General features: G+C 53.1%; 9 protein-coding genes across 9 annotated transcripts; 5 read left to right on the top strand and 4 right to left on the bottom strand.

Annotated features, from left to right (window-relative positions):
• Positions 1 to 65: 65 nt before the first annotated feature.
• On the bottom strand, positions 66 to 1,534 carry BDP55DRAFT_554454 (uncharacterized protein; the record flags this gene model as incomplete). Its single annotated transcript, XM_060569391.1, has 2 exons — positions 66 to 655; positions 712 to 1,534. The coding sequence occupies 2 exons, from the start codon at positions 1,532 to 1,534 to the stop codon at positions 66 to 68; spliced, it is 1,413 nt and encodes a 470-aa protein (XP_060428322.1).
• Positions 1,535 to 2,042: 508 nt separating this feature from the next.
• BDP55DRAFT_667266 (phosphatase 2C-like domain-containing protein) lies at positions 2,043 to 4,692 on the top strand. Its single transcript, XM_060575163.1, has one exon. The coding sequence runs from the start codon at positions 2,525 to 2,527 to the stop codon at positions 4,469 to 4,471; it is 1,947 nt and encodes a 648-aa protein (XP_060428321.1). The 5' UTR covers positions 2,043 to 2,524; the 3' UTR covers positions 4,472 to 4,692.
• Positions 4,693 to 4,885: 193 nt separating this feature from the next.
• BDP55DRAFT_729705 (heterokaryon incompatibility protein Het-C) lies at positions 4,886 to 7,448 on the bottom strand (the record flags this gene model as incomplete). Its single annotated transcript, XM_060579605.1, has 5 exons — positions 4,886 to 5,639; positions 5,696 to 6,945; positions 7,007 to 7,167; positions 7,228 to 7,255; positions 7,332 to 7,448. The coding sequence occupies 5 exons, from the start codon at positions 7,446 to 7,448 to the stop codon at positions 4,886 to 4,888; spliced, it is 2,310 nt and encodes a 769-aa protein (XP_060428320.1).
• A 1,130-nt stretch (positions 7,449 to 8,578) lies between these two features.
• BDP55DRAFT_667261 (uncharacterized protein) lies at positions 8,579 to 9,263 on the bottom strand. Its single transcript, XM_060575162.1, has 3 exons — positions 9,246 to 9,263; positions 8,716 to 9,066; positions 8,579 to 8,605 (listed from the first exon to the last, which is right to left on the bottom strand). Exons 2-3 carry the CDS (start codon positions 8,892 to 8,894, stop codon positions 8,584 to 8,586), a joined length of 201 nt encoding a protein of 66 aa, XP_060428319.1. The 5' UTR covers positions 8,895 to 9,066; positions 9,246 to 9,263; the 3' UTR covers positions 8,579 to 8,583.
• Positions 9,264 to 11,223: 1,960 nt separating this feature from the next.
• On the top strand, positions 11,224 to 12,936 carry BDP55DRAFT_181763 (cytochrome b5-like Heme/Steroid binding domain-containing protein). Its single transcript, XM_060565821.1, has 2 exons — positions 11,224 to 12,297; positions 12,357 to 12,936. The coding sequence occupies exons 1-2, from the start codon at positions 11,441 to 11,443 to the stop codon at positions 12,745 to 12,747; spliced, it is 1,248 nt and encodes a 415-aa protein (XP_060428318.1). The 5' UTR covers positions 11,224 to 11,440; the 3' UTR covers positions 12,748 to 12,936.
• Positions 12,937 to 13,816: 880 nt separating this feature from the next.
• BDP55DRAFT_554343 (CC1-like family splicing factor) lies at positions 13,817 to 15,672 on the top strand (the record flags this gene model as incomplete). The annotated part of the gene is made up of 4 exons (XM_060569381.1): positions 13,817 to 14,475; positions 14,530 to 14,838; positions 14,893 to 15,357; positions 15,414 to 15,672. 4 exons carry the CDS (start codon positions 13,817 to 13,819, stop codon positions 15,670 to 15,672), a joined length of 1,692 nt encoding a protein of 563 aa, XP_060428317.1.
• A 3,592-nt stretch (positions 15,673 to 19,264) lies between these two features.
• On the top strand, positions 19,265 to 21,940 carry BDP55DRAFT_746236 (uncharacterized protein; the record flags this gene model as incomplete). The annotated part of the gene is made up of 3 exons (XM_060580546.1): positions 19,265 to 19,957; positions 20,112 to 20,549; positions 20,609 to 21,940. 3 exons carry the CDS (start codon positions 19,265 to 19,267, stop codon positions 21,674 to 21,676), a joined length of 2,199 nt encoding a protein of 732 aa, XP_060428316.1. The 3' UTR covers positions 21,677 to 21,940.
• BDP55DRAFT_746233 (uncharacterized protein) lies at positions 21,509 to 22,486 on the top strand (the record flags this gene model as incomplete). The annotated part of the gene is made up of 2 exons (XM_060580545.1): positions 21,509 to 21,962; positions 22,020 to 22,486. The coding sequence occupies exons 1-2, from the start codon at positions 21,749 to 21,751 to the stop codon at positions 22,484 to 22,486; spliced, it is 681 nt and encodes a 226-aa protein (XP_060428315.1). The 5' UTR covers positions 21,509 to 21,748.
• Positions 22,487 to 23,279: 793 nt separating this feature from the next.
• Positions 23,280 to 25,681, bottom strand: BDP55DRAFT_716481 (aminotransferase class I and II; the record flags this gene model as incomplete). The annotated part of the gene is made up of 7 exons (XM_060578341.1): positions 23,280 to 23,930; positions 23,987 to 24,066; positions 24,117 to 24,240; positions 24,320 to 24,332; positions 24,387 to 24,750; positions 24,813 to 25,288; positions 25,594 to 25,681. 7 exons carry the CDS (start codon positions 25,679 to 25,681, stop codon positions 23,678 to 23,680), a joined length of 1,398 nt encoding a protein of 465 aa, XP_060428314.1. The 3' UTR covers positions 23,280 to 23,677.
• Between the last annotated feature and the right edge of the window lie 1,949 nt (positions 25,682 to 27,630).

The raw sequence follows: 27,630 nt of genomic DNA, 5'->3' as shown, positions 1-27,630 counted from the left end.
CATCTCCATTTGAATTCCAGTACTTTCTGAATACCGGGTATTGTAGTTTTCATGTTTCTATTCGATCAATACTCTGGCGTCCAATCCCACCTATCAGCAGTAAATAGCCTGCGTGCCATCTTATCGGCATACATGTTGCCCTCGTACCGGAGTCGTTGATCGCCTGCCAGGCTCCTGGTGAACTCAAACTTCTTCCCTTCCCTGTCCAGTTTCGACCCGTCTTCCGCCGGAATCCATGTTGCCGATGCCTGGTTGTTCTTCCATTCGGCCTGGGCAATAGACAAGACATTAGACGACATCATCGATCTGATGTATTCCACAATAGAGTCCATGCGTGCTCGAATACCGCAGTTGGTGTGGTGCTTGTCTATTTGATAGCTGGGCACTTGCTTCAGAATTGCCAGTATATCTTCGATGTCAATGACCGAGGAGTCTGGGATGTTGTCGTAGGAGCTGGGACCAAAGTCAACGATGCCAATCAACTCCTTGGCCGTGAAGAACTTGAGTATCTGGCCCAGCTGGAACGAGTCACAAGCGGAACTCGAGTCGTAACCAAGCTTACACTGTCTCTCACGAGACGAGTAGAGGGCGAGGAAATGGCGATGGACTGAAGCAATGGTATTCAAAACACTCTCCCGTCGGAACTGTAGCTCCCCTGATCCCAAGTCAGCATGTGTCATTGATCGAAAAACTAGGACCAAAAGAGCTCACTCTCCAGGCCGTCCGGCAAACTCCACCACAGCTCAGTACGTGGATTCTCATCGAGAGACAATTCGCTCCATCGGACAGAGCCACGGAGAATCAGCTCTCGCGTGTAGTTATGGAGTCTAGGTGGCTGCTCCAACAGCCAAGCGACCAGGATCTTCTGTCTAAGCACGTTCTCCGTGTCTAGGCTCTTCTTCTGAGTGCCCGCTCGCACTGGTTTAGCACTTGTCAAAGGCCACTTGAACTTGAGCTCGAGGCTAAGGTATCTTGAGACGAGGGACCGACAATCAAATCGATCGGCCAGAATGGCTAGAGTAGTCACATGAAGCATGTTGACAGAGGTGGATTGTATCGGCTTCCCGTGCATGATCCTCATCAAGTCCTCAAAGACCTTTTCCCGTCCAACGGACCGGGTTGCCTCATCGTCATCGACGATTGTGATCCAGGGTAAGTCCCGGGCATCTACTTCAGCCAGCTTCAGCTTGTCCGCAACCAGGCGAGCGAGGGTCTCCTCGACGTTGCTCGCCTCGGCAAATTTTTTGTTGCCAAGAAGATTCTCAAAATACCGAGAGTGCTTCCTCAAAATGGAAAGCTTGACTCGGTAGGCGACTTGAATGTTGGGGCTCAAGTTGGGTTGGGGCATCCGTGGTGCGCCAATCTTCTTACTGGCAGCTTGCCAAGTCCTGCGAGCCACAGCAATGGTCTCTCTGGACGTCTCGAATGTAACGTTTAGAATAATGTCCCCATCGTCGGATATGAGCACAACGGGGGGTGAGTCGCCCGAGGACGGATCCGATGTGTCATCCTGAACTGCTGCCGAGTCTCCCATCGTAAGACAGCGCAACTTGGGAGGGGAATCTCTGCCGCGACTCAGGGACTGACATGTATGTCGATGCTATACTTGGCCATCGCACGGCTTTTGTAGAATAATGTGTCAGTCAGGCAGCCGTTTCAAGATTGAGTGCGTAGGAGTATCCAAGACTGTCATAAATAGTGTCGGTGTCAGTGACACTCATGTCATTCGCCTCTCCAAGAGACAAAGGCCCCTTCTGCCTGCTCGATTCCACCGCAGTGGGTCTACTGTGTTTCCTTCCTGGAAGAGCTGGGATTTGGCACGGTGCACCTCGGGAGCTGATTAGATAAGATTATCCCTCCATTGCCTTGCCGTACCTTAGGTTACCTCAGCCGTGGCAGCTGTCGGCTGTATGTGCCTTGTTGAGGTACTGTTTGCACCTGAGCTACGGTGGGCTGTACCCGAATCCAAGGGTAGCCTGCGGGATTGGCTGCAGCTAAGACGGGCAGCTGGCAGGGCACGGAGAAGGAACCTCCACGTTCAGCATGTCCCCGTCCCGTCCTTCCTTTCCAGGTCGGTCTTATTACGTCGCTGGGTCCATCCATGATCCAACCGAGGCCGACAGTGTGCCTTGGCCAAACCAATTCCTCCAATTCCACAGTGTCAAGACCAACCAGTCTATCGCAGAAACAAGCACAGCAGCTGGTAAGCAAACTCAATAGTCCATCTGTCTCTTCCGCCCTCTCGAGACGTATCCGAGGCCACGCACGATATCCAGCTCTGTGGCAGTCCATTGCCAATGCCTCGCCGTCGCCGACGCAACAGCTGACAAGCCTTCCCCCTCGTTCGCGCCATCGACCAAAGCTCGCCAACCCAGAATCCCACTCTCAGGCTCGCCAGGCCGCCACTCAAGCCTGACGAGCTATAGCCCATGGCTCTCGCAAGCTTGAAGGTTGTCCTACTTGAGCTGCTGCAGTGCCGGTGACGCTCTCCTCCCCGCCAACCGAATCCCGCCCTTTCGGAACAATGCCAGCTCTAACACGCTGTCTCGCAACGCGACGAATAGTGCCGTATCATGGGTCCTCGCGGATTATCTCGTCCACAGCTGTGCGATGCGTATACTCCCCCCTAAATACCAGCATTAGGACTTCCATCGACCAGCCCACCTCTGTCGCACTTCCTGGGCACCCGCCGCGACGATGCTACACCACCCAAGGGCCAACCCCCCGATGGCTTACGACTCGGCCCCGCACGTCACTCGATTGCGAAGAACGAAGCATACTCAAGAATAGCAAAACATCGAGCTCGAGAAACCGTCGATTGTTCCACAACTACTTCGTCACCCATCTGCCATCATCTTCTCTCCACCCTGACTCTCGAACGTCTTCCGGCCCCGGTCACAAGCTGCCCCGCGATGCTTCGACCCCCCACAAAGTAACGCCGGGATCCTCTCCAGTAGCCGCAGCTCTCAACATGCCTAGCCGAGACCTTACAGTGGTCCGGATTCCGCTCAAGAGAGCCAAACATCACTATGGTGTTTTCTCCTCAAGGGGTCAACGGCCGTACAACGAGGATACCAACCAAGCTGGCACGATTAGCGTGCCTGCGTTTGCTAAAAGGGCTCCTATCAGTCTTCAGAGGCGGCCGATCCAAAAACCCAATGAGGCAACTTCGGCTGACAGCGCACTTGGTGACCCCCAGGTCTTCTACTTTGGTATATTCGACGGGCATGGCGGATCTCAGTGCGCCGAGTTCTTGCGTGATGAGCTGCATGGCTATATTGAGCAGTCCTCTGCTGAGTTTGGCCTCCAGAGCAGCCTGGCAAGGAGCCCGGCACCGGAGACGGGTCGCAAGGAGGAAGACCCCAATGAGGAGTTGTTTATGAAGACGGAGGAAGATGTCAAGGACGACATTCGTGTTCCCGAGGAAGACAAACACGGCGTCTTGACGAATCCCGAAAGGGAGGAGCCCATGAAAGGGGCCAAACCAGTCTCGGTCAAGGTAGAAGACATTCCAAAGGCTATCAAGTTGGCACAAGACCTTGTGGAAGAGTATCGACAAACCGTCGGAGGATATTTCCGGCGCTTCAACCCTGAGTACTTCCAACTATCAGAAGAAAAGATAATCGACGCCGACGAGCCCGGGGTGACAGTTGAGTCCGTCCTCATGTACGCCTTCCTCAGAGCAGACTTGGACTTCATCTCCGCCCAGGCACGCAAACCTGATCCCGATGACCCTCAAGCAAACGACCGCCCCGTCAACAACGACGAGATTCTTGGAGTTCCACACAAACCACCATCAGGCCACGGCATTGGTGGCCCGGCTCGCTTCAAGGGCGGATCGACGGCATCGGTGGCTCTCATATCGACACCCACGCCAGCACCATTCTGGCACCCCAATGCGCAGTCTACCCTGGTTGTGGCTCATGTGGGTGATACCCGTATACTTCTCTGCACAACGACCACCGGCCTCGCGCAACCCTTGACGTCAGACCATCACCCAACCACTCCCACGGAGAGCCGTCGTCTCCGCCGCTATGCGCCGGCCGGGTCCATGGTGTCGGCAGACAGCTTCGGGGAGGACCGTATCGCAGGGCTGGCCAACAGCCGCGCGTTCGGCGACATGCGAAGCAAACGCATTGGTGTATCGGCCGAGCCAGAGATCACCCGCGTCGAGATTGGACCTGCACAGTACTCCTTCCTAGTCCTAATGAGCGACGGCATCTCGGGCACACTCAGCGACCAGGAGATTGTCGACGTAGTCAAGGAGGCCAGGACGCCCGAAGAGGGCGCCAAGGATGTGGTCAACTATGCCACCGAGGTCTCCCATGACGGCGACAATGCCACCTGTCAGGTCGTAAGACTCGGCGGGTGGGAGCGTAGGTCGGAGGGCGGAGTCGGCAGTCTCGGCACCAAGGAAATCCGTGACAAGAGGAGGGCCGAGGCGTTGGATCCCCGACGCGGCAAGCAGTAATGCTTCACACAACTGCGAGAAATCAATCATGTATGTCTTCTTCAGCGTAACGGAGCAATATCACCATCGTTATCACATCTTCAGGAGTTGGGGATCTAGGCACGGGCATTCATCGGTTGATGTGCCATATGAGCATTGGCAGCAAGGGTTGGTCATTCGAGAGGGACAAGATAAATCATACATACAATTCAACAAATACGAACATTAAGCACGGAAAAAATTATTGCAATTCATACTTCGTGTGCTGCTAAGCACAGTCCCAGGGAATCATTCTCATCAGCCATACGTGGATTGTGTACTCCGCCCCTTCCTTCCGGCCTAAGCCATTTCCGTGTTCCAAAGACTCCAGTCTGTAACCCTCGACCCGATCGTTAATAGACGAAACCTTCCCCTCACCACACTGCGCAAATCAGTCTAGTAGCGATGCTGGCCTGGATACTGGCTCCAGCCGCCGCCGCCCTGCTGATGATGCGGAGGGGGTGGACCTCCATGGTGAGGAGGGTACTGAGGCTGTGGCGGTCCGCCGTAGCCCGGTCCACCGTATCCGGCTGGAGGGCCACCATAGCCCGGTCCGCCATAGCCCTGAGGAGGCTGAGGAGAGCCCCACTGGCCCGGGTGCTGCTGAGGCGGCTGCTGGCCATAGCCTTGGGGGTCAGACTGGCCGCCACCGTAGTAGCCAGAAGCATGACCCTGAGACTGGGATTCCGAGTAGTGGTGGCTGGTGTCACCGCCGCTCTGGTGATATCCGTAGTCTTGCTGGGATGAAGGGAGGGGAGAGCTTGACAAAGGCTTCCTGTCGTCACCTTCCATGGAACTAAGATCTCGAGTGCGAATTTGATTCCAGAGAGAACCCTGCACCTTGCCGTGTCCCAGTTCTCCAAAGCTGTCGAAGGCTCCATGAGAGTGCGTGTGACCTCCAACGCTCTTCGTGCCATCACCGCCGGACAGAATATGGTTCTTACCAGCCTTGACAGACTCTGATGAGAGCAGGTGGGACAGTTGGTGCTTATGGGGGCTCTCATTTGCCCACTTTCGCACAGTCTCGAACATATCTCTCTGGATCTGAACCCTCTCGTCCCGAGCTGCCGGATGGTGGAAAGCCCGGAGGACATCATTAACGACCTCATCGACAGGCACACCCGGGTTTTCCCAGGCATACAGAATTCGCCTGTCTCTACGTTAGCTATGTTCGAACTTTCCTGTCCATAGATGAAGTCTACTTACGGGACGACATATTGCAAAATGGTCGCAGCAACCCTGCCAGCGCACGAGTTCAGGATGTTGGTGAAATGGTCCTTTGAGAGCATGGAGTGAGTAGGATCAGAGCAGTTGGGGTTCTTCCAGGGCTCCAGCTGAGAGTTGGAGCTTGCGTCAATGACAGTAGATGAACCGTCCTTCAGGACCTTGGAGACCTGTGTGATGATGGGCCTGACAAACGGCGCCAGCAATCCCAGAATGAAGGCAGTTAGCGTCTCACTGATGTGGTCCAAAAGCTTCTCTAGGCCCGGGATCTTGGAAATGATGTTGCTGATGGACTTGACAATCTTGTCGCGGAACTGAAGAATCGGATAGATCTTGCGCGCAGTCTCAACAGGGTCGAAGTTGGTGCTCATACCGGGGACCTGGTTGGAACTTTCACGGCTGAGGTCACCACGGTTGAGGTCGCCCCCAGACCGAGTGTTCTGTTGCTCTTGTGCGTTCGACTGGGCTTGCAGACTGCGAGCTTGGGTGGCCAGATCTCCGCCAATGCCAGGAAGCTGACCGACGAGGGAGATGAAGTCGTTCGGTTTAGAGGAGCCGATTCCCAAGAAGCCACGGGATCCGGTGCCGCCAGTGATATTCGCAGACATTCCCTCGGCATTCTTCAAGGCGACATTCATCTCATCTACCTCAGACTGCGTGAAGTGGTCCGTAGCTTCTCCGAGAACGGAGTGCAAGAAGTCCACAGCACCGAAGGTACCCGTGACGATAGGGTAAACACGGCGACCATTCAGGTTGATTTCAGTCTGAGTACCGCAGTGAGGGTAGACCTCGTGGTGACCCAGCTCTCGAAGAGCAAGCTCACAGTAGTTGCTGTGCGCGCTGAAGTCCTCCATACAATGGAGAGCCTGTCCGAGACAGCGCAGGGCTTCGCAGAGATCGGCCTCTTTTCCAGAACCCCGCGAACCGCTGGTGTAAACCCGGCCGAAGTGGATGCTGCGGGCGAAACTGAAGCGCAAGTAGCCAGCGCTGGTCGCCCAACCACCAGACTCATTGGCAATGTAGTTCTTCATGCCAGTGCGGGGATCGATCTGTGTCTCAACAGAGTCGACGGGACCACGCAGGCGAGGGTCGAACTTGCGCGCGTCCATGCCATCAGCGTAGCCCAGGGGGTTGTCGATGTGTTCCTCAGGGCGGTAGACGCCGAGGCGCTCCTCGGTGACCTCGAATTCTTCCGTCGCATAGCCAAAGGCCATGAAGGAGAGTACCCATACCTGTCGAAGGAAGTCAGTACAAAGGAAACACACCGATACCTACTTCGCGACAAGAACATACCAGGATTCTGATGGTGGGAGCGTTGACTCCCTTCAAGCTACCGACATCGACGGCTTGGGAGTAGTCTCGGAGCCAGTTGCCAAAGTAGACCCGGGATACCAACATAGAAGTCCATTTCTTGCCATGCAAGAAAGCAATGGTCTTGAGCATGTCCTCGATATCTGTGCGCAAGCATGTCAGTCAACCATAGGGGTAAGCACAGCAAACAAAAGGGTGCACACCTCCATGACGCCAATTAACACCCTCAACCTAGACGTAGATCGCAATGCATTAGTTTACGAAACGGTAAAATAATGGACGAGGTGTCCAAGGTGTCAGAACTCACCTGAGCAATAGAGGGGATGTTGCCAGCGCCAAAGGCAGCGGCGCGACCTGGCAGAAGCACCAGGAGCAAACAGAAGGCGAGGAGGATGGAACCTCTCCCGAGACCGGATGACGCCATGGTTCAGGGTCGCGGGAGGCTCGGAAAGCTATCCAGGAATCGGTAAAGACTGGATGTGAAGTTCAGTCGCAAAGATGCGTTGGGTGTTCGGGGGAGCGATGGAGGGGTCGCGCAGAGTATCCGAGTCCACGAGGTCAAGAATGGGCCTTTTTTGTTTTGTTTTGGAGGGGTAAAAGGGCAAGTTGAAGTGAGGTAAGGTGAGCGGGATGGTTCAAGCCGGGCTAAGGCAGTAGACGAGGTAAGCTCCGAGTCGTTACCTAAGGTGATGTAAGGCACGCCCACACGAATGAGGGCAAGGCAGGTAGAGCCGAAGATGATTTGGGGGTCTTGTCGAATTCACAAGTTCAAGCTGGAATTTTGATGAGGGCAGCGCAGCGACAGCAGCAGTCTGCGTCAAGAGCCACGACTTTATGAGTACCTACGTTAATGTCTGGGCGAAATCCACTTGAGCCTTGAGGTAGTACTCGCAGCGGCAAAGAGGTGCCGCGAAAGACTTTGAAGGCTTGGGTTGCCAACCTGGGGCTGAGGGGGGCAGTTTGCTTCTTTGCGACAAGTAGTCTGAGATAGTGCACAGAGCGTAGGTAAGTCGAAAGCACTATTATCAAGGACCGATTGGATGCCCCCACCACGCATGTCTGAATCACTGCTGACGACACCTCATGCTTCCCTTGCCCTACCTGCCTGCCTTTCATCAATACGTTTGGACAGTTCCGTTGGCGAGAGGGGTGGGGGACAGCTGAGCTCTGTGTAAACAAGAGCCGTAGTGTAGGCTTATTGGCTTGCGTCATATGTGTGCCATACTGACCTGCATTGCACCGCGATTGGCAGCACATTTACTCCTAAGTATAATTTCGACAGATGCATCGTGACATGCTACATCGCGAGACGAGGCAGAAGATTCTGAGTACCTATTTGCTATCCCAGATACCTTAATTACCTTAAGATTGGCGAAGCAATGGAAGCATCCACGGCATCTTGCCGGAAGCTGCCCGGTAGCACGCGCTAAGGTACCTCAGTTGGGCTCAACCTAGAATGAGCTTGATGAGCATTGACTGTACCCAGATAGGCCCCTCCATTCATTCACCCACTCTTGATTTTTGATTTTTTTTTACCTTTGATTGATTTTAAAGCGGGCTCAACCACGGCGGCTGGGCTGTCTATGGTTAACGTAAGCCAAAGAAAGCCGTAGGTTACCAAAGTCGAGGGACAATGGAAGTCGCCAATGCTTGTGTAGGCGACCATCAGATGCGCAGGAACCTTGAAATACCTTATTTGACTCCTAGCACCCTGCCCCGCCTCTCTATGCGCTGAGCTCAGCACAGCAGACGGCGACTGTCCCCAAACACTGAGTGCCCCTCCATCAGATCCGCCCGGACTTTCTCCCATTACGCGCAACAGGGTGGGGTCCGACTGGTAGGGCAGACCCGCGCAGGAGAGCCCCGACATTGGCTCAACTCGAGGGATTCCATTCCGACCAAGTACCTAGACGGGACCTGGACCAATGCCATGCGTCCCTGGCAGACTCCAGGCTTGTCCCCAGCATCTTGTCCAGCCCAACGAGATGATCAAGCATGCTTGCGTGCCAAAGATGGTCTAGCCGCCGTGTTCGTTTCCTTGTCTAGGTATTATTCTTTTAGTCTTGGGCGCGACTTAACTTTGATACTGACAGCTACATTTGTGTGCGGGGGATTGATACTGTGATATACTGGGTGGTCAGCCAACCTTGGTAAGGCCAAGGCAGGGAGATGAACAGGATCCAGATAAACGACCTTTCCGTCCGGATACATACCTACTCACTTACTTATGGTAACATACTGTGTAAGTCACAGCCTAATTACCTGTTCAGCTCAGAAAATGAGGCCAGAAGACTAATCAGCCCGAAAGGCACTGTTTGGAGAACCCAACGCGTGGCTCATCAGCCACGAATCTGTGAAGTGGCTGGATCATGTTGATTAGGTAAGGCCATGTGAGCTGAGGTAAGGTACCTTCCATGGGTATGAGCATTGAGGCACCCGGGTGGACGGTGGACTGCACGTGTAATCAATTTGGTAAGGTAGACTTATCGCGGGTACGTACTTGTATGCACTTCCCATCTCTGGCTCATGCATCAATATGCGTACTGCAAGAAGACGCTTCAACTTGCTTCCACTAACTCAATCTCAGACTCGACCCCAACAATGCTCGCTGTCACAGACCGCCGCCGCTGCCATCGCGCGCCACTCACTGCGATCTTGGTCCTCGGGTCGGGGGGCCACGGCCCATGGCTGGAGGTGCTAAGACTGTGGGAGGCCAAGAGCCCATTCCCGATCTTATCTGGAGTGTTCCAAGACTGCCCCTCGATTGCAAGCCACGAGAAGCCGCCTCTTAAGGCTCTTCTTGCTCGGGATCGATGGAATGGTACCTTGAGGTAGGTAGTTACACCGCCCCCAGCGGCCCCACGGCTCGGTGTTCGTTTCATGTGATTTATTACTGATCGTTCATTCGAAAAATCTACCAACAACATAGGTCGGTCAAGACGGACGCGGAGAAGAATCATCATCCACGCACCGACATGGATGCCACGACAGCCCATCTACCAGTAAATGCCTAGTAAATAGGTACTCGAAGGAGCCCTCTGCACAGACCTGACAACTGGGTCGATCTGACTGGGCCGACAGCCGACTGCATTGTATCGTAGTGACTAGTCCTGGATTTGCTTATTGCCTGAGCCTTGAGGTGCTGGGCTCGGTGATTGTCGCGGACTAATTCCACCGGGATTAAGTGACCATGAAAATGTCCATGTAGTCACCATTTCCCGCCTCAAACTGCCATGCAACTTTTCCCTACCCCCCTTCCGCCCTTCCACCTTCAGATTTTTGCCGAACTTGCCCAATGCCTATTTCACCCGTTTGAAGTTTCGATGTTCCCCTGCCTGTTGGTCTGTTCTTGTGTGGCGTTTCTTTTTTGTTGCAGTCGTGGCAACGACCAAGTACGGCGGGGTGGGCGTTATGTGCCCCTTCGTAGATGCTCCTAAGTCCCCGTTCCTGGTCTTCCGTCCCAGACCGTCGTCCCAGGCCATGTTTGGGTTATCAACAGCGGTTCCCACACCTCCCCGTCAGTCCCGCATCTTGAGTACCTGACTCCTTCCTCGCCCACCCCTTTGGCTCCTGTAGTCTGTAGTCTGTAGTCTGTACTTCGTACCCATACAGTCTGGCATTGTCAACCCCGTCACTCATTGCCCCTTCTGGATGTGTTCGACTGTTGCTGACCTGAGGTGAAAGGTGCAATTTCGGGGTTTGTAACTTTGTATCCATCTGCTTCCCCCCCCAAAAAAGACAGAAAAGACACTCGCACAGTGTAAACCCTGAAAAGCCGGGCGAAAGTGGTCAACAGGTGGAACCACGAATCGGCTGTCCAAGCTTCCGCCAGGTCCCGTTCTGTGCCAAAGTAACGCCACCAGGCCGTATTTTTTTCTGGCCTAGAGAGATTGCTAGTCGCGTAGAGAGCTTCTCCTTGGCCCTGCCACTACGCCTGCTCTCCACGTCCACCTCACGTCCCCCGATCCCCAAATCAAACATCCCCCCTAAATTAATTCTTCGACCCGTCTCCGTCCTCTCACCACCCTGTGCCCACCGAGCCTCAAGTCACATCGCCCCGGCCTTTCAACCTCGCCCTCCCGGCCCTCCCGGCTTTTGGCTCCTTTTTCTCACCATAGACCGCCTGCTTTCGCCCATCCATACATACACCGTACCGCATCTTAATACTTCTTCCCTCCGTGCCACTTCTTCCCCCAAACTTTCACCTCCCTCTCTCTCCTTCGCTAGGGCCTGCGACTGCGACTTCTGCTGCGATTCTACCCGTCCACTCCCTTTGTTGTCTTTCAACTCCTATTCCGTCCACTTTGGACTCGGGCGCTAGAAATCCTCTAGCGACAACAGTAATACTTTCGACCCATCCTTCTCTGCCGTTTACGTATAGCCACGAACAAATCGTCAAAAAAAAAAATCAGCAACATGCCGGCGCGAACTCTCCCCACCTTCACTCGCACCGAGGTTGAGGCTCACAACTCCAAGAAGTCTTGCTATGTCACCATCGGTTCCAACGTATACGATGTGACCGACTTCGCTCAAGATCATCCCGGTGGAGCCGATCTCGTCTACGATTACGCTGGCAAGGACATCGATGCCATTCTGCGCGACCCGACCTCTCATCCTCACTCCGAGGCCGCATACGAGGTCCTGGATGACTCTCTGGTTGGCTTTGTCATCAACCAGAAGACCGTTAACGGCGTCAACGGCGTCAACGGGATTCGCAAGGTCAATGGCACAGCAAATGGCAAAACGAATGGACAAGCGAAAGGAAACGAAAAGGCGAATGGCGACGCCAACGGAACCATCGAGAAGACTGAAGAAGCCGAGGGCGTTCAGATGAACGAGCATGGCGAGCTTTGGGACGGCGAACGTTGGGTCCATCCCCGGACCGGTATGGCCAGCGAGGAGGATTTGAGCAAGGAAACGGATTACACAAACGATTACAAGAAACACAAGTTCCTTGACTTGAGCCGCCCTCTGTTCCCTCAGATTTGGTTCGGCGGCTTCAGCAAGGAGTTTTACCTCGATCAAGTCCACCGCCCTCGCCACTACAAGGGTGGCGAGTCCGCGCCTCTATTTGGCAACTTCTTGGAGCCTCTGTCAAAGACACCCTGGTGGGTAGTCCCGCTCGCGTGGCTTCCGCCTGTCGCCTACGGTACCTATCTGGCAAGAGAGGGCATGGATAGCACCTTCCAGGAGGTCTGCTACTGGGGCTTCGGATTTTTCCTCTGGAGCTTGATCGAATACGTCTTGCACCGTTTCCTGTTCCATCTCGACAAGTAAGTTTCCCCGTTTCGATTCAGCGTGGTAAGACCATCAGGCTAACATGTTCAATCAGGTGGCTTCCTGACAACCGGGTTGGCATCACTGCACACTTCCTCCTCCACGGCATCCACCACTACTTGCCCATGGACAAGTACCGCCTAGTCATGCCTCCCACCTTGTTCGTTGTTCTCGCCACGCCGTTCTACAAGCTCGCGCACTGGGTTTTCTCGTACAGCTGGCACGCTGCCACGGCCGTCTACTGCGGAGGTATCTTCGGCTACATTTGCTACGACTTGACGCACTACTTCCTGCATCACCAGAACCTTCCTCTGTGGTACAAGGAGCTCAAGAAGTACCACCTTCAGCACCACTTCCTCGACTACGAGCTTGGCTTCGGAGTCACCAGCCGGTTCTGGGACAGCATCTTCGGCACTGAACTTCCTCCCATTGTCAAGGCCAACTAATTCCACTCAAACCACTGCACACGACCGCAACATACATCATGTCATGATGACGACTTCTGGGGCCTATTCCTAATACCGAACCGAGCAAGTTTGCTCATCTTCACCCTCACGTGTCCCACAATGTATATACGCTTTTAGGGCTTTACTTTAACGCTGTAATGGGGGGTCGTTTCATGGGCGTTCTTAGGAGATGGCTCGAATGAGCCTTGCGTATTACAGCGCCCTGGCCAGCTATGATGCGGCCAGGAAGAGCCGTCATGTTCTCATGACAGGCTGTTTTAGTACAGAGTATTTTGAATGATACCACACACCGAGATTATGCCATAAAATGACTAGACAGCACGTTCTTTTCCCGTCCAACCATGGCCGTAACAGTTGATGAGTTTGATGTTTGCCCATGGCGAGGATCATAGCTTGGTGAAGGAACGAATGGGAGTAGCTTTGTCAACGCCATGGGCGCATCTGAACGGCGAACCGCTGCAGCAAACGTGTTCACGGGCAGTCGTAGAGGGGGTCTGGTCGGGCCTCCAGGTTGAAGTCAGTTTGGCATGTTGCAATGCTGCATCCTTAGCTTCAACAACTCTCTGTCACGTGTTTGCATGATCTGGAAGTTGCTCACGGTCAGGAAGATGTATTTCTCATGGCTCAGTCTCTCATAGGCAAGCGTTATTCGTAGGTACTCTTTGGTCGTCTAGCGCAAGATAAGGTAGCTGAGGTACGATGCTACCGTGGTGTGCGGAACTTGCCCGTCTGAGTCAGCATTGTTATTACGTAAGGCGCCCTCCTTGATTGCTGCCAGTGGCCACCTTCCAGATTTGCTTGGCTGGCAGGTCCTCCTACAGCGCTTGGGCTGTCCCTAACCCGATTCACTGTCTCGCCTGGCCCAAGATTTCTGTCCGCCGCTTTCGTGTGGCTGCGCCAACCTCTCCATCCCACGAATTACCTCGCTCTTCCCCTCTGCAACCACGCCACGATAAAATCTGCCATCTAGAAAAGCTAGACAGCAGACACGGGAAAGAAGCGCCGACTCATCCTCCCTCACCCCTTCCACTTTGAAAATCAGCGCAAGATGTCGGGCCTAGACGTAGAGGCGTTGCTTGACGCCACCGCAAAAAGCTCTACCGAGACGAAGACACACGACGTCGAAGAACGCCCCAACGGCGACCGTTCCGAGCGCAAGGAGCGCGATCGCGGCCGCGATGGAAGCCGCGACAGGGACTACGATCGTCGTCGTCGAGACCACGGACGCCGCGACCGTAGCACGACACGAAGCCGACGCGGAACCCCGGACGACATCAAGACATCCACCCCTCGGAGCGACGCTGGTAGCCACAAGAGTAGGCGGAGAAGCAAAAGCCGCGATGATGACCGCCGTCACTCACGTCGTCACAGAGGAGATGGTGATTACTACAGAGGCGGACGAGCCCGCTCGCGATCTCGATCCCCCCACCGCTACCGCTCATCACGCGATGACTATCGCGAACGCCGTGATCGCTCCGATCGCTACTCCGGGGACCATCGCCGGGCTAGGGATGACGATCGTCAGGAAACTTCCAAGCGTGAGGCAACACCACAACTTACTGAAGATGAACGCGATCGCCGCACTGTCTTTGTCCAGCAGCTCGCCGCCCGTCTTCGCACACGCGACCTGAAGGCATTCTTCGAGAAGGTCGGCCCTGTCAATGAGGCTCAGATTGTCAAAGATCGCATTAGCCAAAGATCCAAGGGGTATGTTCAAGTTTCACCAGATTTTCGCCGAAGATTCGCTAACCATGTCTACAGAGTCGGTTATGTTGAATTCAAAAATGAGGAATCAGTTACTCAAGCGCTTCAACTCACCGGACAGAAATTGTTAGGTATCCCTATCATCGTCCAGCTCACAGAGGCCGAGAAGAACCGACAGGTTCGCAATTCCGAAACCACCACCGCTCACCCGAACTCGATCCCCTTCCACCGCCTCTATGTGGGCAACATACACTTCAACGTCACCGAACAGGATTTACAGGCTGTCTTTGAACCCTTCGGCGAACTTGAATTTGTCCAGCTCCAGAAGGACGATAATGGACGCAGCCGGGGCTATGGATTCGTGCAGTACGTTATGGTTCCCTCCTACCCAATGTTTAGGGCAGTACTAACTCTTGATAGATACCGCGAAGCTAGCCAAGCCAGGGAGGCCCTTGAGAAGATGAACGGCTTCGATCTTGCCGGTCGCCCGATTCGCGTTGGCCTCGGAAACGATAAGTTTACCCCTGAGAGCACTGCCAACATCTTGCAGAGATTTCCTGGCCAAAATCCACAGTTCCAAGGCTCTGCATTTTCTGGTGCGGGCGGCCGCGGCCCCCAGACATCGGCATTCGACCGCGCGGGTGGAAGAGACAGCGAAAAGTCTGGCGGCGCCAGCGCCCTTGACGACACAGATGTCGCCGGTGTCAACTTTAACAACTATAGCCGTGATGCCCTGATGAGAAAACTTGCCAGGACTGATGATGCTTCCAACGGAGTAGATGAGCGACAAGTGTTGAAGCCAAAGACTGAGACCAAGCCCCTGCCGGTCAATGTCAACATGGCCAGCCGATGCGTTGTCCTGCACAACATGTTTGACCCTGAAGAGTACGTTCGCCACTTTCTCCCAATCGCCTTTTCATACGGTGCTAACATTCAATTAGGGAAGAAGGAGAGGAATGGGTCAAGGAATTGGAGGATGACGTTCGACAGGAAGCAGAAACCAAATACGGCCGCGTCGTACACATCTCCGTCGATCCGAACTCCAAGGGCGACATCTACCTAAAGTTCGACAAGGTCCAAGGTGGCGAGAACGCCATTAGAGGCCTCAACGGTCGTTACTTTGGAGGCAGGATGATCGACGCGTCACCTGTTGTAGATGCCGTCTACAGCAGTTTGTTCTCTCGCACACGAGCGATCTAAAAGCTAATCCATGGCCCCGAAAATACTCGTCTAGGACCCCCCTAAAGTAAGTTTTTACATACTTATACCACTCTACACTCGCTCACAAGAGTACTAGGCCGATGCCACCGTTCTCCAATCTCGCTCATTAGATCGAGCCCTGACGACCGCGAGACTTGCACGGTTTAGCCGCCTCTGGCCGCCGCCATCCGTGTCCTGCCAAGTCTTTGTCACGTCAGAGACCAAGACCTACCTACCTACCCCACACCACTGGAGAGCAGGTTGACATCGCACTGATTCTATGCAGAAAAAGCTTTGATTACACATTCGATCGCCAAATTTTTCTGGCTGATATTTGTACCTTAGGTTGTTCCCTTCCAAGTCCTCCATTTACATGCGGAGCGAATGACCGGTTGCCAAAACGGCGTCTGGGTAAGGAACAAAGGAAGCTGTAGTTTATGCACCACATTAGGTACTAAAATTGTTCTTAGCAAATTTTGCTTGATCTTTAATGGGCCAGCGAGATGGCTAGCTGCCATTGGTTATATCGTTATCGTCTTACTTGCACCCAAGTCGCGTTGCCCGTTCAAGTTGTCCAACCTGGCCATCAGGCTGGCTGTGAGGCTACACAACTGGCAGCGATATTCATAACTTGTGACGGCGAGAGTACTTGGTTAACGTTCACTCCGACAGCTTAGTACTAGGCCCTATGTCGTTCTCTAGGGGTATACCTCCTTTCCGGTCTGTTTGTTCTGTCTAAGGTACATACCAGCCCTAGTTATAGTGCCGTGATATGACAATATCTCGACTGTGGTTCCGGCTATCTGTGTCCTCAACCATGACCTCCGGCCCTGCCGGACCTGTGTACGCTCGAACGAGTAGTGCTCTCGAGTGCGACTAGAGAGGTTTCCAAACCGCTAACGGTTTATGCCAGCTACCTTCGTTGCTCAACTCCATGGGCCTGAGCAGGCAGGCTTTTGCAAAAATACACTTGCTCTTATCTTTCTTCTTCCCTTCTTCTCTTTCTGCTTGATCACAAGACAAATAAAGGCTTTCTTCAGTCATGAGGCAATCGCACCGATGTCGCAGCTATCCTCCATAGCCAGGCAGGCTACTTTCCCCTCAATTTCAAGCCTACAAATTCGTCAGGTCATGTGCTCATCTTGGCACTTTCCAAGATAGTCTCTTTATCAAGATTACCTTCACGCACCGAATTCTCGTGGGTGCGAGAAGACTCTTAGTCAAGGCAGTAAGTTCCATCTTGTTGCTCGTGATGGGGAACAGTGTCCTTATTGTGATGAATTCACACCCCATGCCTTCCCAAGCTAGATAGAATTTCTTCATTAGTCCTGTGGGTTTCTTTCCGTCTGTAGCACAACATCGTCCTTTCGTCTGAAACTATAATTCATGCCTCATCGTACTCTCATCACAATTCAGCTCTTTCGTCCAAAGGCTTCACATGTGAATTCAACCATCACAGAAACTTTCCATCGAACCAAAACCTGAGATTACCACAACATCATCCGTTATTATGACAATGACTCTCAAATTTCATAATCATATTTGATGACTAAAACTCGATTAACTTCCTTGTCAGCCTGCTGCATGACTTGAAAAAAAACGAACATACGCAAACCCCTGAAAACATCGAAAGCTACCAAACCCCTTCGACATGTCAAGGTCAAGGAAGAAGGCATCGTGAGATCTGGATATGGCGGGAAGCCCCTGAGTACTCCCGCCTCTTCAGGTGAGAATGTCATGTCGAGAAGGAGAACTGACTATCCCCGCATGCTCTCGCCCTTTTAAGGACCATATGCAAATTCTTTCCCCTAAACTCTCACCCTTTCGAGGGTGAATGGAATCTCCTTGCCCCTGAGCGCTCGCCTTTTGGGCATACATGAAATATCTTCCTCCCTATAACTCTCTCTTACCCTTCTGGATATATACGATTTCAGTTCGCCCTGTGCTCTCGCCCCTCTGAGAATTGGTGAAAGTTCGTCTCGTAAGCTCCCGCCCTTTTGAGAATACCTGAAATATCTTGGCCCTCGTAGTCTCCTCGTGCTCCTTAAGGGGTAAACCAAGTCTGTTCCTCCCGTGCTCTCGCCCTTTTCAGTATTAGTGCAAGCTATTGTCGTGAGCTCTCGCCCTTTTGAGGATACCTGAAAACTTTTCTCCCCCTCTTCTTCTCTTTCTTTGCCCACCTCACCATCCTTTCTTCGCCACAACCTCTTCCTTCCAACATCATCTATGCCCATCCATCTCTCCCTCATCCATACTTATCACATCTTACTTCTCTCTCTCCCTTACGCCTCGAATTCCATCATCAAACTCCTCTCGAAATTCCGTCCGTTCGAATCCATACATCCAACTTGCGGCTCCAAGAGGCTCTCTTTGGACGCCTGCTTGGTCGATAAACGCCGTTTTCCGTTAGCAGACAGCACTTTAGTAACGTTACCAAGGTAAGGACACTCTTTCCTACTCCCATCGGCGCCTCTATCGTCTTCTGATCACTTTGCTCCCTTTATGCGGCTCACTGACCAGCTATGCTCAGGGTTTCGTCCCGACAACATCGTTTGCTCTCCAAGGAGCTTCAGAAGACGACCGTCCAGCCCTTGTGCCTCTCATCGGAATTTGAGCTTGCCTCTAGACACCAAGGCTCGACCTGAGATCACTAGAAGAACGCTGGAACGACTTTGCTGTCCTCCATCGACCCTTCGGTAAGCTCTCTCTCCTTTATTTGCTCTCGAGGTCCAGCTGACAAGAAGAACAGATTGTCAAAACGGAGTCGCCAGAGTTTGCTTGACTTGCTCATACTTTGCAGATCACTGGCTTTATAGCTCCAGCGATTCTCTAGATAAGGGCAAATATTTGCTTCAACATTCGACGGCACCGTCGAGTTTTACAATCTTGCTGTTTCGGTATGTGGCAATTCTCATTAATCTGTGATCTTTCCGCTCGCTCGCTCATTTCACCTTATTGCTTTTCTTTCTCCTACTGCTACAAACTCTACATGGCTAGGCCATATGGCTCGAGTCACTGTGGTGACTGAAGTGGCCGTCACCATCTCTTCCTCTGTGGCCTTGAAGACAAGTGTCTGGGGGACAAGCTTGCACATTGTTCAATTATCCACATCCCCCTCATTGATTCATCTCATTCTTCTAGTGTCAAATGGCTCTGGCTCAGCTATAGGCTAGCCCAAGTGGGTTGATGAGTATGTTTTGGCTATTTGGCAAGGTGCATAGATTCAGGGATGTCACCGGACTCACCTAGGCGAGGTGGTAGAATGGACACCGCCTACTTCACCCTACCCATCTCTGTGTGTATTCTCCTCGAAATTTCCTGGTTGCCCGTAAGGAGCTAGTGTGGGCTGCTCCTGCCTTGGTGGAAGATATCAACTTTTTCACTTTTCCTTTTCAAATCGTACCCCTCCACCACTTCTACATCCCACCCTCGATTTCCAGAGCTTCTCGATTACTCAACCTCTTCGCCCATTCATCACCAGCCTAGAAATATTCCTCGAGTATTTCCACATTCTTCCACACTGCCTTTCACTTCGTCCTACACCTCCTGAACGGCCATATCTTTCCAACGCAATCGGCCTTGCGTAGTCACGATGGCCCACCCAGGCAGCGCGAGCTCTGGCTCTGGACGCGGAGGCGTTTGTCTCGCCGAGCATTCGCCTCAGTTTGCGGCGACTCGCGAACCCTTCCGAAACACTCCCAGCTCGTCTTCTGATAGCACCATTCGCGATGCCCAATCACCTTCAGATGTCTTTGCGGCCGATCTTTCTGACCAAAATTCCCAGCCCAATCCCAAGAACTACCAGCTGCCCCAGCCACCGAAGTTCCAGCCGACGAACCTCAATTCCGCCAGGAGTCAGGATCAGGGAAACAGTCAGAACTCAAATCGTGCTGTCAGTCGAAATCCTTCCCATTTCTCAACAGGAAAGGCTTCTTTCCCCTCTGAGAGAACGGCATTTGCAACTCCAACTGGTCGTTCTGCCGTACAGCCGAACGCCTTGGGACATCGATCTGGCCCATTGCCGTCTGCTACATCTATCCGAGACTTCGGAATTACGCCCAACATCAAGACTCCTGGTTATCATACTCCGGGTGCCTTGAACAACGACACACGAAGACTCCAACAGGTTCCTGCCCCCGTTGAAGACAAAACGAAGCTTAAGCCCAACCCTGAACTCGCAAAGACGAACCAGCTTATCGCAAAGATGGCTACTCACTGTCAGATTGACGGACCTTTGGCTGGCCCTCTCCGGGAGAGTCGCCGCTCCGAGCTGGCTAGAGACCATGTAAGTCGCATTATACTTCACCTTAGGGCCTTCTTTCACCTTCAGCCGGGGCTTCTAATCGCCCTGTATTCATCCTCACCTTGCATCTTCCGTTTTTCCCTATTTCGGCTTTGTTTCATTGCGCTAGACCAAATTACTGACCGAGAGATGAAAGCCTGCTTGGATCCCCGCTCGGCAAGTTCAAGCCGGAATCATGACTACCCAGCAGGCGATCCGCCGCACTCCTGGTATTCCGGCCAACATTGCCAACGACCTTTGCGATGGCCTTCAGGTATACTCGCAAAAGGTTAATGACATTCTCCGCCAGGCTGTCAATGAGATCGCGGATATCAGAATCGATCTCGAGTACAACGACGAGGTTCTTTGCTCCAACAAATTGGAGGCCAGCATCATTTCCGAGGAGCGTGAGCAGCTTAAGCGTGATGTTGCTGAGGTTCACCGCAAGTACGAGGAGTTGGAGGATCGTCTTGCGCGCTACCACGTCGAGCAGGAGAACCACAAGAACACGGTTCTCGAGTTCTTGGCCCGCCTCGATCCTCGCAACAACGAGGAAGATGAGGATAGAGAGCAGGTTGTGACTGAGTTGCTTCAGGTAAGTTTCCATGATTCTTAGTATTTGAAGAAATGGCTCAGCTGATGACACCAAAACAGACTCTCAAGGACTTCATGGACCGCCCCAGCTCCCGCTGGATGCACGGAGAGCGTGAGAACTCTTCCAGGGCTATTGCCATTCTCAGTACCGAGAGCATCGCCGCGCTTGAGAAGGAAAACCAGCCCCAGCCAGCTAAGCGGCTCCAGCAATCTCAAGATGCACGTCTTGCTCGTGGTTCTGAATCTCATGAGATGGTCCCCACCTTGGACAATGCTATGCAGCCGTTCCACTACCAGCAGAACATGGTGGGCTTTCCACCTGCCCAGAATGGCCCTCCCACTTCTTTCCCGGGCATGCATGGCCCTGGTCGTCGCTCTGGGTCTTCCGCGGGCTGGACACACGCATCTAGCGGCGCCCATACTCAGCATGCCGGTTCTTACCCGCGAACCCGGGACATTCAGAGCGGTTTCGGTGGCGGATTCCAGCAGCCCAACGGCTTTGCGGGTCCCAGCAACCACCGAGGTCAGTTCGACGTGCCGTCTCGCCCTGGCACTGCCATGGGCCACCGCAACTCGTTCCGTCCTAATGCTCCTGAGTTCCACCCAGGCATATACGGCAACACGGACAACAGTGGCTTCCATAACGATCCGTCTTACAACATCAGTTACGGTCCAGGATCCAATGCTGGCTCTCGCCATAACTTCAACGGAGGCAGCACGCTTTTCCGCAGCCCGACCCCTCGTTCCGCTGCTCACTACAGCAACTTTGAAGGGCATGGTGGTGGCTTTAGTCGCCCGTCTCCTCTAGTTCCTTCGGATCGTCAAGACTCTCATGGTTCCCAGTACGGTATGGGCTCGAACCAGATGGGATACAACAATGATTACTCGATGGTTCCGCAGCGCACTCGTAGCCACGGCCCCAACTCGTCCGGTAACAGTTACCATACGGCTAACATCCGTCAACAAGGAGCTTTCAGTCCCGGTCCCTTTGGCCAGGGTGGTAATGGCCCTAGCCATGCAGTCACCAGTCCCTTGGCTCCCGGCAACGGCTTTGGTGAGGACGAAGGCGGCGACAATGAACGCTACGCTCGTGCTCTTGAAGGCGTCTGGGGTCTTGCGCGGAGCTAGGTGCTCCAGTTTGCCTCGGACGTTGATCTCAGCATTCTGTCGCGCTCTAGCGATGTTGCCATCCTTCGTTACATGATGAAGCTCTATGCTCCCTTCAGAGAGCAGCAGGCGTGGTCCTACATCCGCCAGCACATGAACGACCCCATGAGCCGCGCTTGTCTCATCTCTCGCACCATGATTGACCTCCTAGTTAATCGCATCTTCACTTCTGAGGCCTGGGAGGGGTTTTCGGTTGATGCTGATCGCCAGTTGCGTGAGATTCGCCACGAGATGAAGAATCTCCCTGGTAAGTTTGATCGCTCACTTCTTATGATGCAAGACTATTGCTGACATACCTATATAGCGGGTCAAGGCGGTGCTCTTCAGGTGTGTATTGATCGAGTTGCATCTATTGTCAACTCTTGCGTCAACCACGAGCGCTACGACGCCTACCGCAACCACCGCATCGAGTACTTCCAGGCTGAGCTCCGCGAGATGCTCTCGCCTTTGTTGCTGCCCGAGTCAGAAGGTGGTCCCGACCTCGAGAGGGCTGACGAGGTGCTTCGCCAGATGTGCGAGAAGGCATGGTCCATCTCGGCGAAAATGTTTACCTCCAGATGGACTTTCGAGTTCCGCTTCCCCCACACTGGAGCGCGGTTCAACACCGGAACCATGGTTGGCATCGCGCCCAACATTGGCCCGCAGCTTCTACAGGCTGAACATTGGCGCGTGCAATTGGTGGTTACTCCCGTCATCACTGTCCGCAATGATACGGGCACTTCCATCTCTGTTGCCTCCATCACCAGCGCTCACGTAATTTGCATGAAGTAGTCGGTGGTCTCGCGTCAAACCTACTTCGTTGCTTTCACTCTGTGTTCTTCTTCACCATTGAAGCTTCCTCTAAGAACGAGGAAGCCGATGTACGACTTACGGTTCACGACACACTTGCGATTTTGCTATCTCCTGGTCTCTCTACAGGGCTCTCCGACGGCAACCATAAAAAGGAAAAAAAGAAAGAGCGGCGATTTTATCACCGCCAATGTTGCCTTCCGAGAGCTCAAAATCAGAGTCAATATCATCATTATTATCATCAGCAAGACTCTCACCATATCGAGAGAGCAGTGTTACCAACAGGCAACGTTCTCAACACGCAGAGAACAGTGCCTTCACCAGTACAGTACTGGACGCGGTCTATAGGACCAAAAACGACAAAAGCCTTAATGATCTTTGGGAATTCACGACTTGGACTCCTTCCCCCTCTCTCGACATGTTGGAGTATTTGGACATGCGTCCCCGATTCCTTCAGCTCCATTGGGAACCAACTTGCGAGACCTTTGGAACATCTCGGAGGATTGGGACGGATACACACAAAAATTGGGTTCGAGATTGGCACTTGCGGAAGAAAACGACGAAATCACAAAAGATTCATTTGCTTTTCGGGTTTCTTTTCCTTTTGTTTCCAGGGGGGAAGGTCCCTGGCTAGCTACATTGGTCGTTGAAGTTTCTAGCTGAATTTCGAGGAAACATGTGCCGTGGCCAAGGGACTGGATCTGGCTCAGAAAAAATTGGCGGTAGGAAAGTACAAAAAAAATCATAAAACTTTTTAAAAAAAAAAAAAAAACATCTCTCCCGGCTGATCGTGGGTTGAAAACGTGGACGTGACAAGGTAGATCTGCAGGTAAGAGAACTAGGCGGGGCTTCAACGATTTGCCCAAGGAATCTCTGCCATAGTAGGCTCATCACGCTGTAATGTGTTGGGTTGCGAGTAATCGACATGCCCGTGAGATGAAATTTTCCATCGCCGCTTTTACATCACTAGAAAAGAAAGACAAGCTTGAGTGCGTTGCGATAATTCATTCAAGCCAACACGCTCTACTGGCGCGTTGGTCAGTTCGGCATCAGCTGTGCCGTCTTCGTGTATACATGCAGGCAATGAAGACTAGGGTATTTGATCTTCATCTGTCGTGAGTCGTCTGTTTCCAACTCCATCCAATTCTCTATCCTAGAACCACTCTATTACGTCTAGTCCGACGACTTGCGGAACTTGTTGACGACGCGCTCGATACCGTCGCATCCCTTCTTCAGGGTCTCCATCTTGGGGCCGTAGGAGAAACGAACGAAGTGATGGCAAGGGCTGTCGAAGAGATCGCGACGTCTGGAGGGGTTCAGGTCGAAGAAGATACCAGGAACAACGATGACCTTCTCCTCAAGACAGGCCTGGAAGAAGTTGAGACCGTCGGCAATAGCCTCGGGGAGACCCTCGAGGTTAAGCCAGCTAGACGTTGTCAGTCTAGGCGCATCTTCACAGCTCTTTCAACGGCAGTAACTTACAGGTAGAAGGTGGAGTCAGGGACGTATTTGATGATGAATCCCATCTCGCGGAGTCTGCGAACGACGTAGTCACGCTTGTCCTATTTGCTTGTAAGAAACTGTCAAACCCAAAGCCGCTCACTTGACTTACGCGGAAGTGTCTCTGCAGGGAGATCATCTCTGTCTTGACGAGAGCAGGGTCGAGCATGGGAATCGCCGCCTCCTGGAAGGGGTGGTTGGCACCACCATCGAGGTAGCTACCGCAAGAACCAATGCTAAAGTTGTGTCAGTATCTCAGTCCCTGATCCCGATCTCACAGTCACCATATCCTAGAAATATGGAAGGATGACTCACGCCTTGATGTATTCTGCAAGCCATGTTAGCAAGTGGTTCATCGAATTCATGAACATCAATCACATACCCTTGGGACCAATGATCCACGCGACACGCCAGCCGGGAAGTCTGAAGCGCTTGGTCAAGCCGTCAATGATGAGAACATCATCCTCGTCAACATCCTCGACGTTCTCGGCAGCAGAGATGGTACTGCCGTCACAGTTGCTCGTATAGTTGTAGCCAGAGTAGAACTCGTCGCTGACGAAGGTGGCACGGCCACGGCAGATATCCTGGATCTCGGCCAACTCGGGGTTGGCAACAACACGACCGGTGGGGTTGCGGGGGTTCGAGGTCAGGATGACAGAGGAACCACGGGAGATCTCCTCGGCGATGCGGTCGGGGTGGATGTGGTAGCCGTCCTCCTCAGCCAGAGGGACGGGGATGGCGGAGAACTGAGTACCCGGTGTCAGATGCTACTTGTATTTATGCTTCAACTTCAGAAATAGATACGTACGTTCTTGAAGAGAGACAACATCTCATTGTACGCCGTGTAGTCGGGCAAGAAGAAGGAGAGGTAAGAGTTTCCGAGGACGGCAGCGATACGGATCAGACCGGCGCGACCACCGGGGACGATGGCGACGTTCTCCCAGGTGTACTTGCTGTCCTTTCCCTCGCGGTGCATGACGTTGTAGAGGTTGGCAACGGCTTCGCGGAGTTCTTTGATACCAGCAGTAGGACCATACTCGCGACCGGCCATGGAGATGTCGATAGTGGTAGGACGGGGGAAGCATCCAGCAATGTCATCCTCAACTTCGGGGGCACCCTGGCCCAAGTTGGCCCAAGCCTCGGGCTCCTCGAGGAAACCGTACTCGGAGGCGCGCTCAGTACACCAGACGACACCAGTGGAAGCACGGCTAGCATCGAGACCAGCGTGGGGTTGATGGCCCTCGTGGGCATTGCGGAACTGTCTGTGAGTCTTTGACTGGACCTCTGAGGGGCAATGTCAGCTTTTTTTTTTCTTGTGGTGAAGCTATCACAACTAAAGAGCGCTGATCGGAAAGCCAAGAATGATATCGAGCTTGAGTTGGAGCTGTGTGGAGAACGAGGGGCAACTCTGCTCAGCTCCTACCCCGCACTCAACACCGCAGCTCGACAACAAGCTTTTCTCCCATCCTTTCTGTTGTGCGTATCTGCATAGCTTGATTGAAGCCATAAAAATATCGAGCAGAGGAAGATATCGTTCGGATAGCTGGAGTGGAATGTGTAGAGAATTGGGGAAAGGGTTTCATTCTTACCGTTGCCTCCAACCTCGCCGACACTGAAGCGTCTCGGCTTGGGCACACCGGTGTGCCGGTTGATGGAGAACTTGCGATTGCTGAACATGTTGCCTTGTTGCGCGCAGCTGATGTGTGTGGGCTTTGTTGTAAAAGTGACGGTGGAAGGTACCAACAGCTGGATATAGGTAGAAGCTGCGATTGAAAGGGGGGAAAGACGGGAGTTTTGTGGTCGGTGAAAGAGGTTTCTCCGATATCACCTGGCTGGGGCAAAATCTGGGGAAGGTGAGGAAGGGAGAGTGCAGGTGCGGGAAAGGTGAAGCTAAAAACAAAAGGGGGAAAAAAGGGCTCTTCACCTTTTCAAGGTGAAGCAGCGAGGGGCACAGAAAACGTCTTATACGGGGAAGCTGCGAACTGGAAGGCTTCTCTTCACCGGCACTTGGGTCCTGACGTTGGCTTGGGAATCCCTGCAGGTCAAGAATGCAGCTCCCATGCAGGCTCTTCCAGAGGTGGAGTATTCAGAATGCGATAGGGAAGCTGATAGGCCAGAGAACCGATTTCTTCCTTCTCGAAGATGAACGTGGGACTGTCACTTGACGAAGTTGGGCGGATGGTCACCGAGTCTCGCAGGGCGACGGGGGGTCAAAACAGGTCCTGAAAGAAGAACAGCAACAAACAGTGTTTGGGTCTACAGCCAGAGCCCAGTCACAGTCTAGTCCGCGCCGAATCCGTGCCGCTTGTGCCGTCTTCAGGCAAAACCCAATAAGCCCCGGATCGTCGATCTAGGTAGTATGTATTGTAGACATGTTCGGTGACGAGAGGGAACGCAGCGCTGAGGACAGTACTATGTTTCGCGAGGACACTCATCAAGGAACGCAACGCCAGCGCGTTTCTGTGCCCGGAAGTTGCCCCTCCTATGCCCCTCGTTCTTCCTCGCCAACGTCAACGATTCGGGTTGGTACTACTACAGTACGTAAAAAAAGCGGTGTCTAGAGTCAGTGTCCTGCTCCAAAGCGGATCTCCGCATCGCGGCCTGCCCCGTACCCAGTTGCGAATGCGATTCGTGCCCAATCACTGCAGGTAGCCGTCTCCCGTCCCGGATTGAGGGCCGTGAGGGCCTAACTTCTGGGGGGAATCGGCCTTGCCAGACCGTCTCCAGAGTCTACTAAGGGGCACGATATCTCGATTCATCGTAAATATTCACGGTACACATAGCGGATGTTGCACAGCGTCTCTGGGTTGTTGAACTCCTGGCCCAATCGTGGGAGCTAGGGCGGATCCCGCACACGACTTGCCGGGACATTCAGGGCGCTTGTGTTGTCGTCGTGGGCCGGCGCACCCGATCATCGAATTTGACAGTATCTCCAGATCCGAGAGTGATGAAAGTCTTCGAAGAATCCAATCAGCAGAATCGGGCAACGCAGTCACGGCCAGCAGAATGAGCCGCTACTTAGTGAAATATGGCCACTCAGCGGGGTTAAGTACATGAAATGAAATAAAATAACCTTCGACCAATCTCTGAAAACCGGAAACAGTGATTGCAGAATCTCACGAAACCGGCGAACGGCGAGTGCATAGTTCGCTGGGCCCCGTGTACCGAGACCTCATTAGCGCCATCTTGGCCCCGTCACGGCCCCTGTCAAAGACGGAAGACGGCCGATGATGCAAGCCAGTCGAGGGAGTGGTATTTAGGCGATATCTATTGGACGGAGGTTGACTTGGGCGATTAGGTAAGTGCTGGAATCTGAGCAGTCGGCAGAAAAGGCGAATATGAAAGGCGGTCTGGGCCATGCAAAGTGCCCGTCTGCTTACTTACACCTTCTGGAGGATTCCTGGTAATACCTTGTGCACAAACAAGAATTCGGGATGGTATCCTTATCTCTGCAAGCAATGGAATGTAACGTCAAACTGCGCCAGATCGGCAATGTGTTCTTGAACAAGCTTGCCACACGGCTTCATGATCGTCAATATGGGAAATGGTTGCATTACTTGAACAAATGAACTGGATTCTAACATCAAGTATCAGAGGCTGTTTTCTGACGGCATGTACTTTTTACC

Source organism: Colletotrichum godetiae, assembly GCF_030913485.1.
Source record: "Colletotrichum godetiae strain CBS 193.32 chromosome Unknown BDP55scaffold_26, whole genome shotgun sequence".
Lineage (NCBI taxonomy): Eukaryota > Fungi > Ascomycota > Sordariomycetes > Glomerellales > Glomerellaceae > Colletotrichum > Colletotrichum godetiae.
Note: the sequence above shows the minus strand (reverse complement) of the source record. Positions and strands in the feature narration are given on the sequence as shown.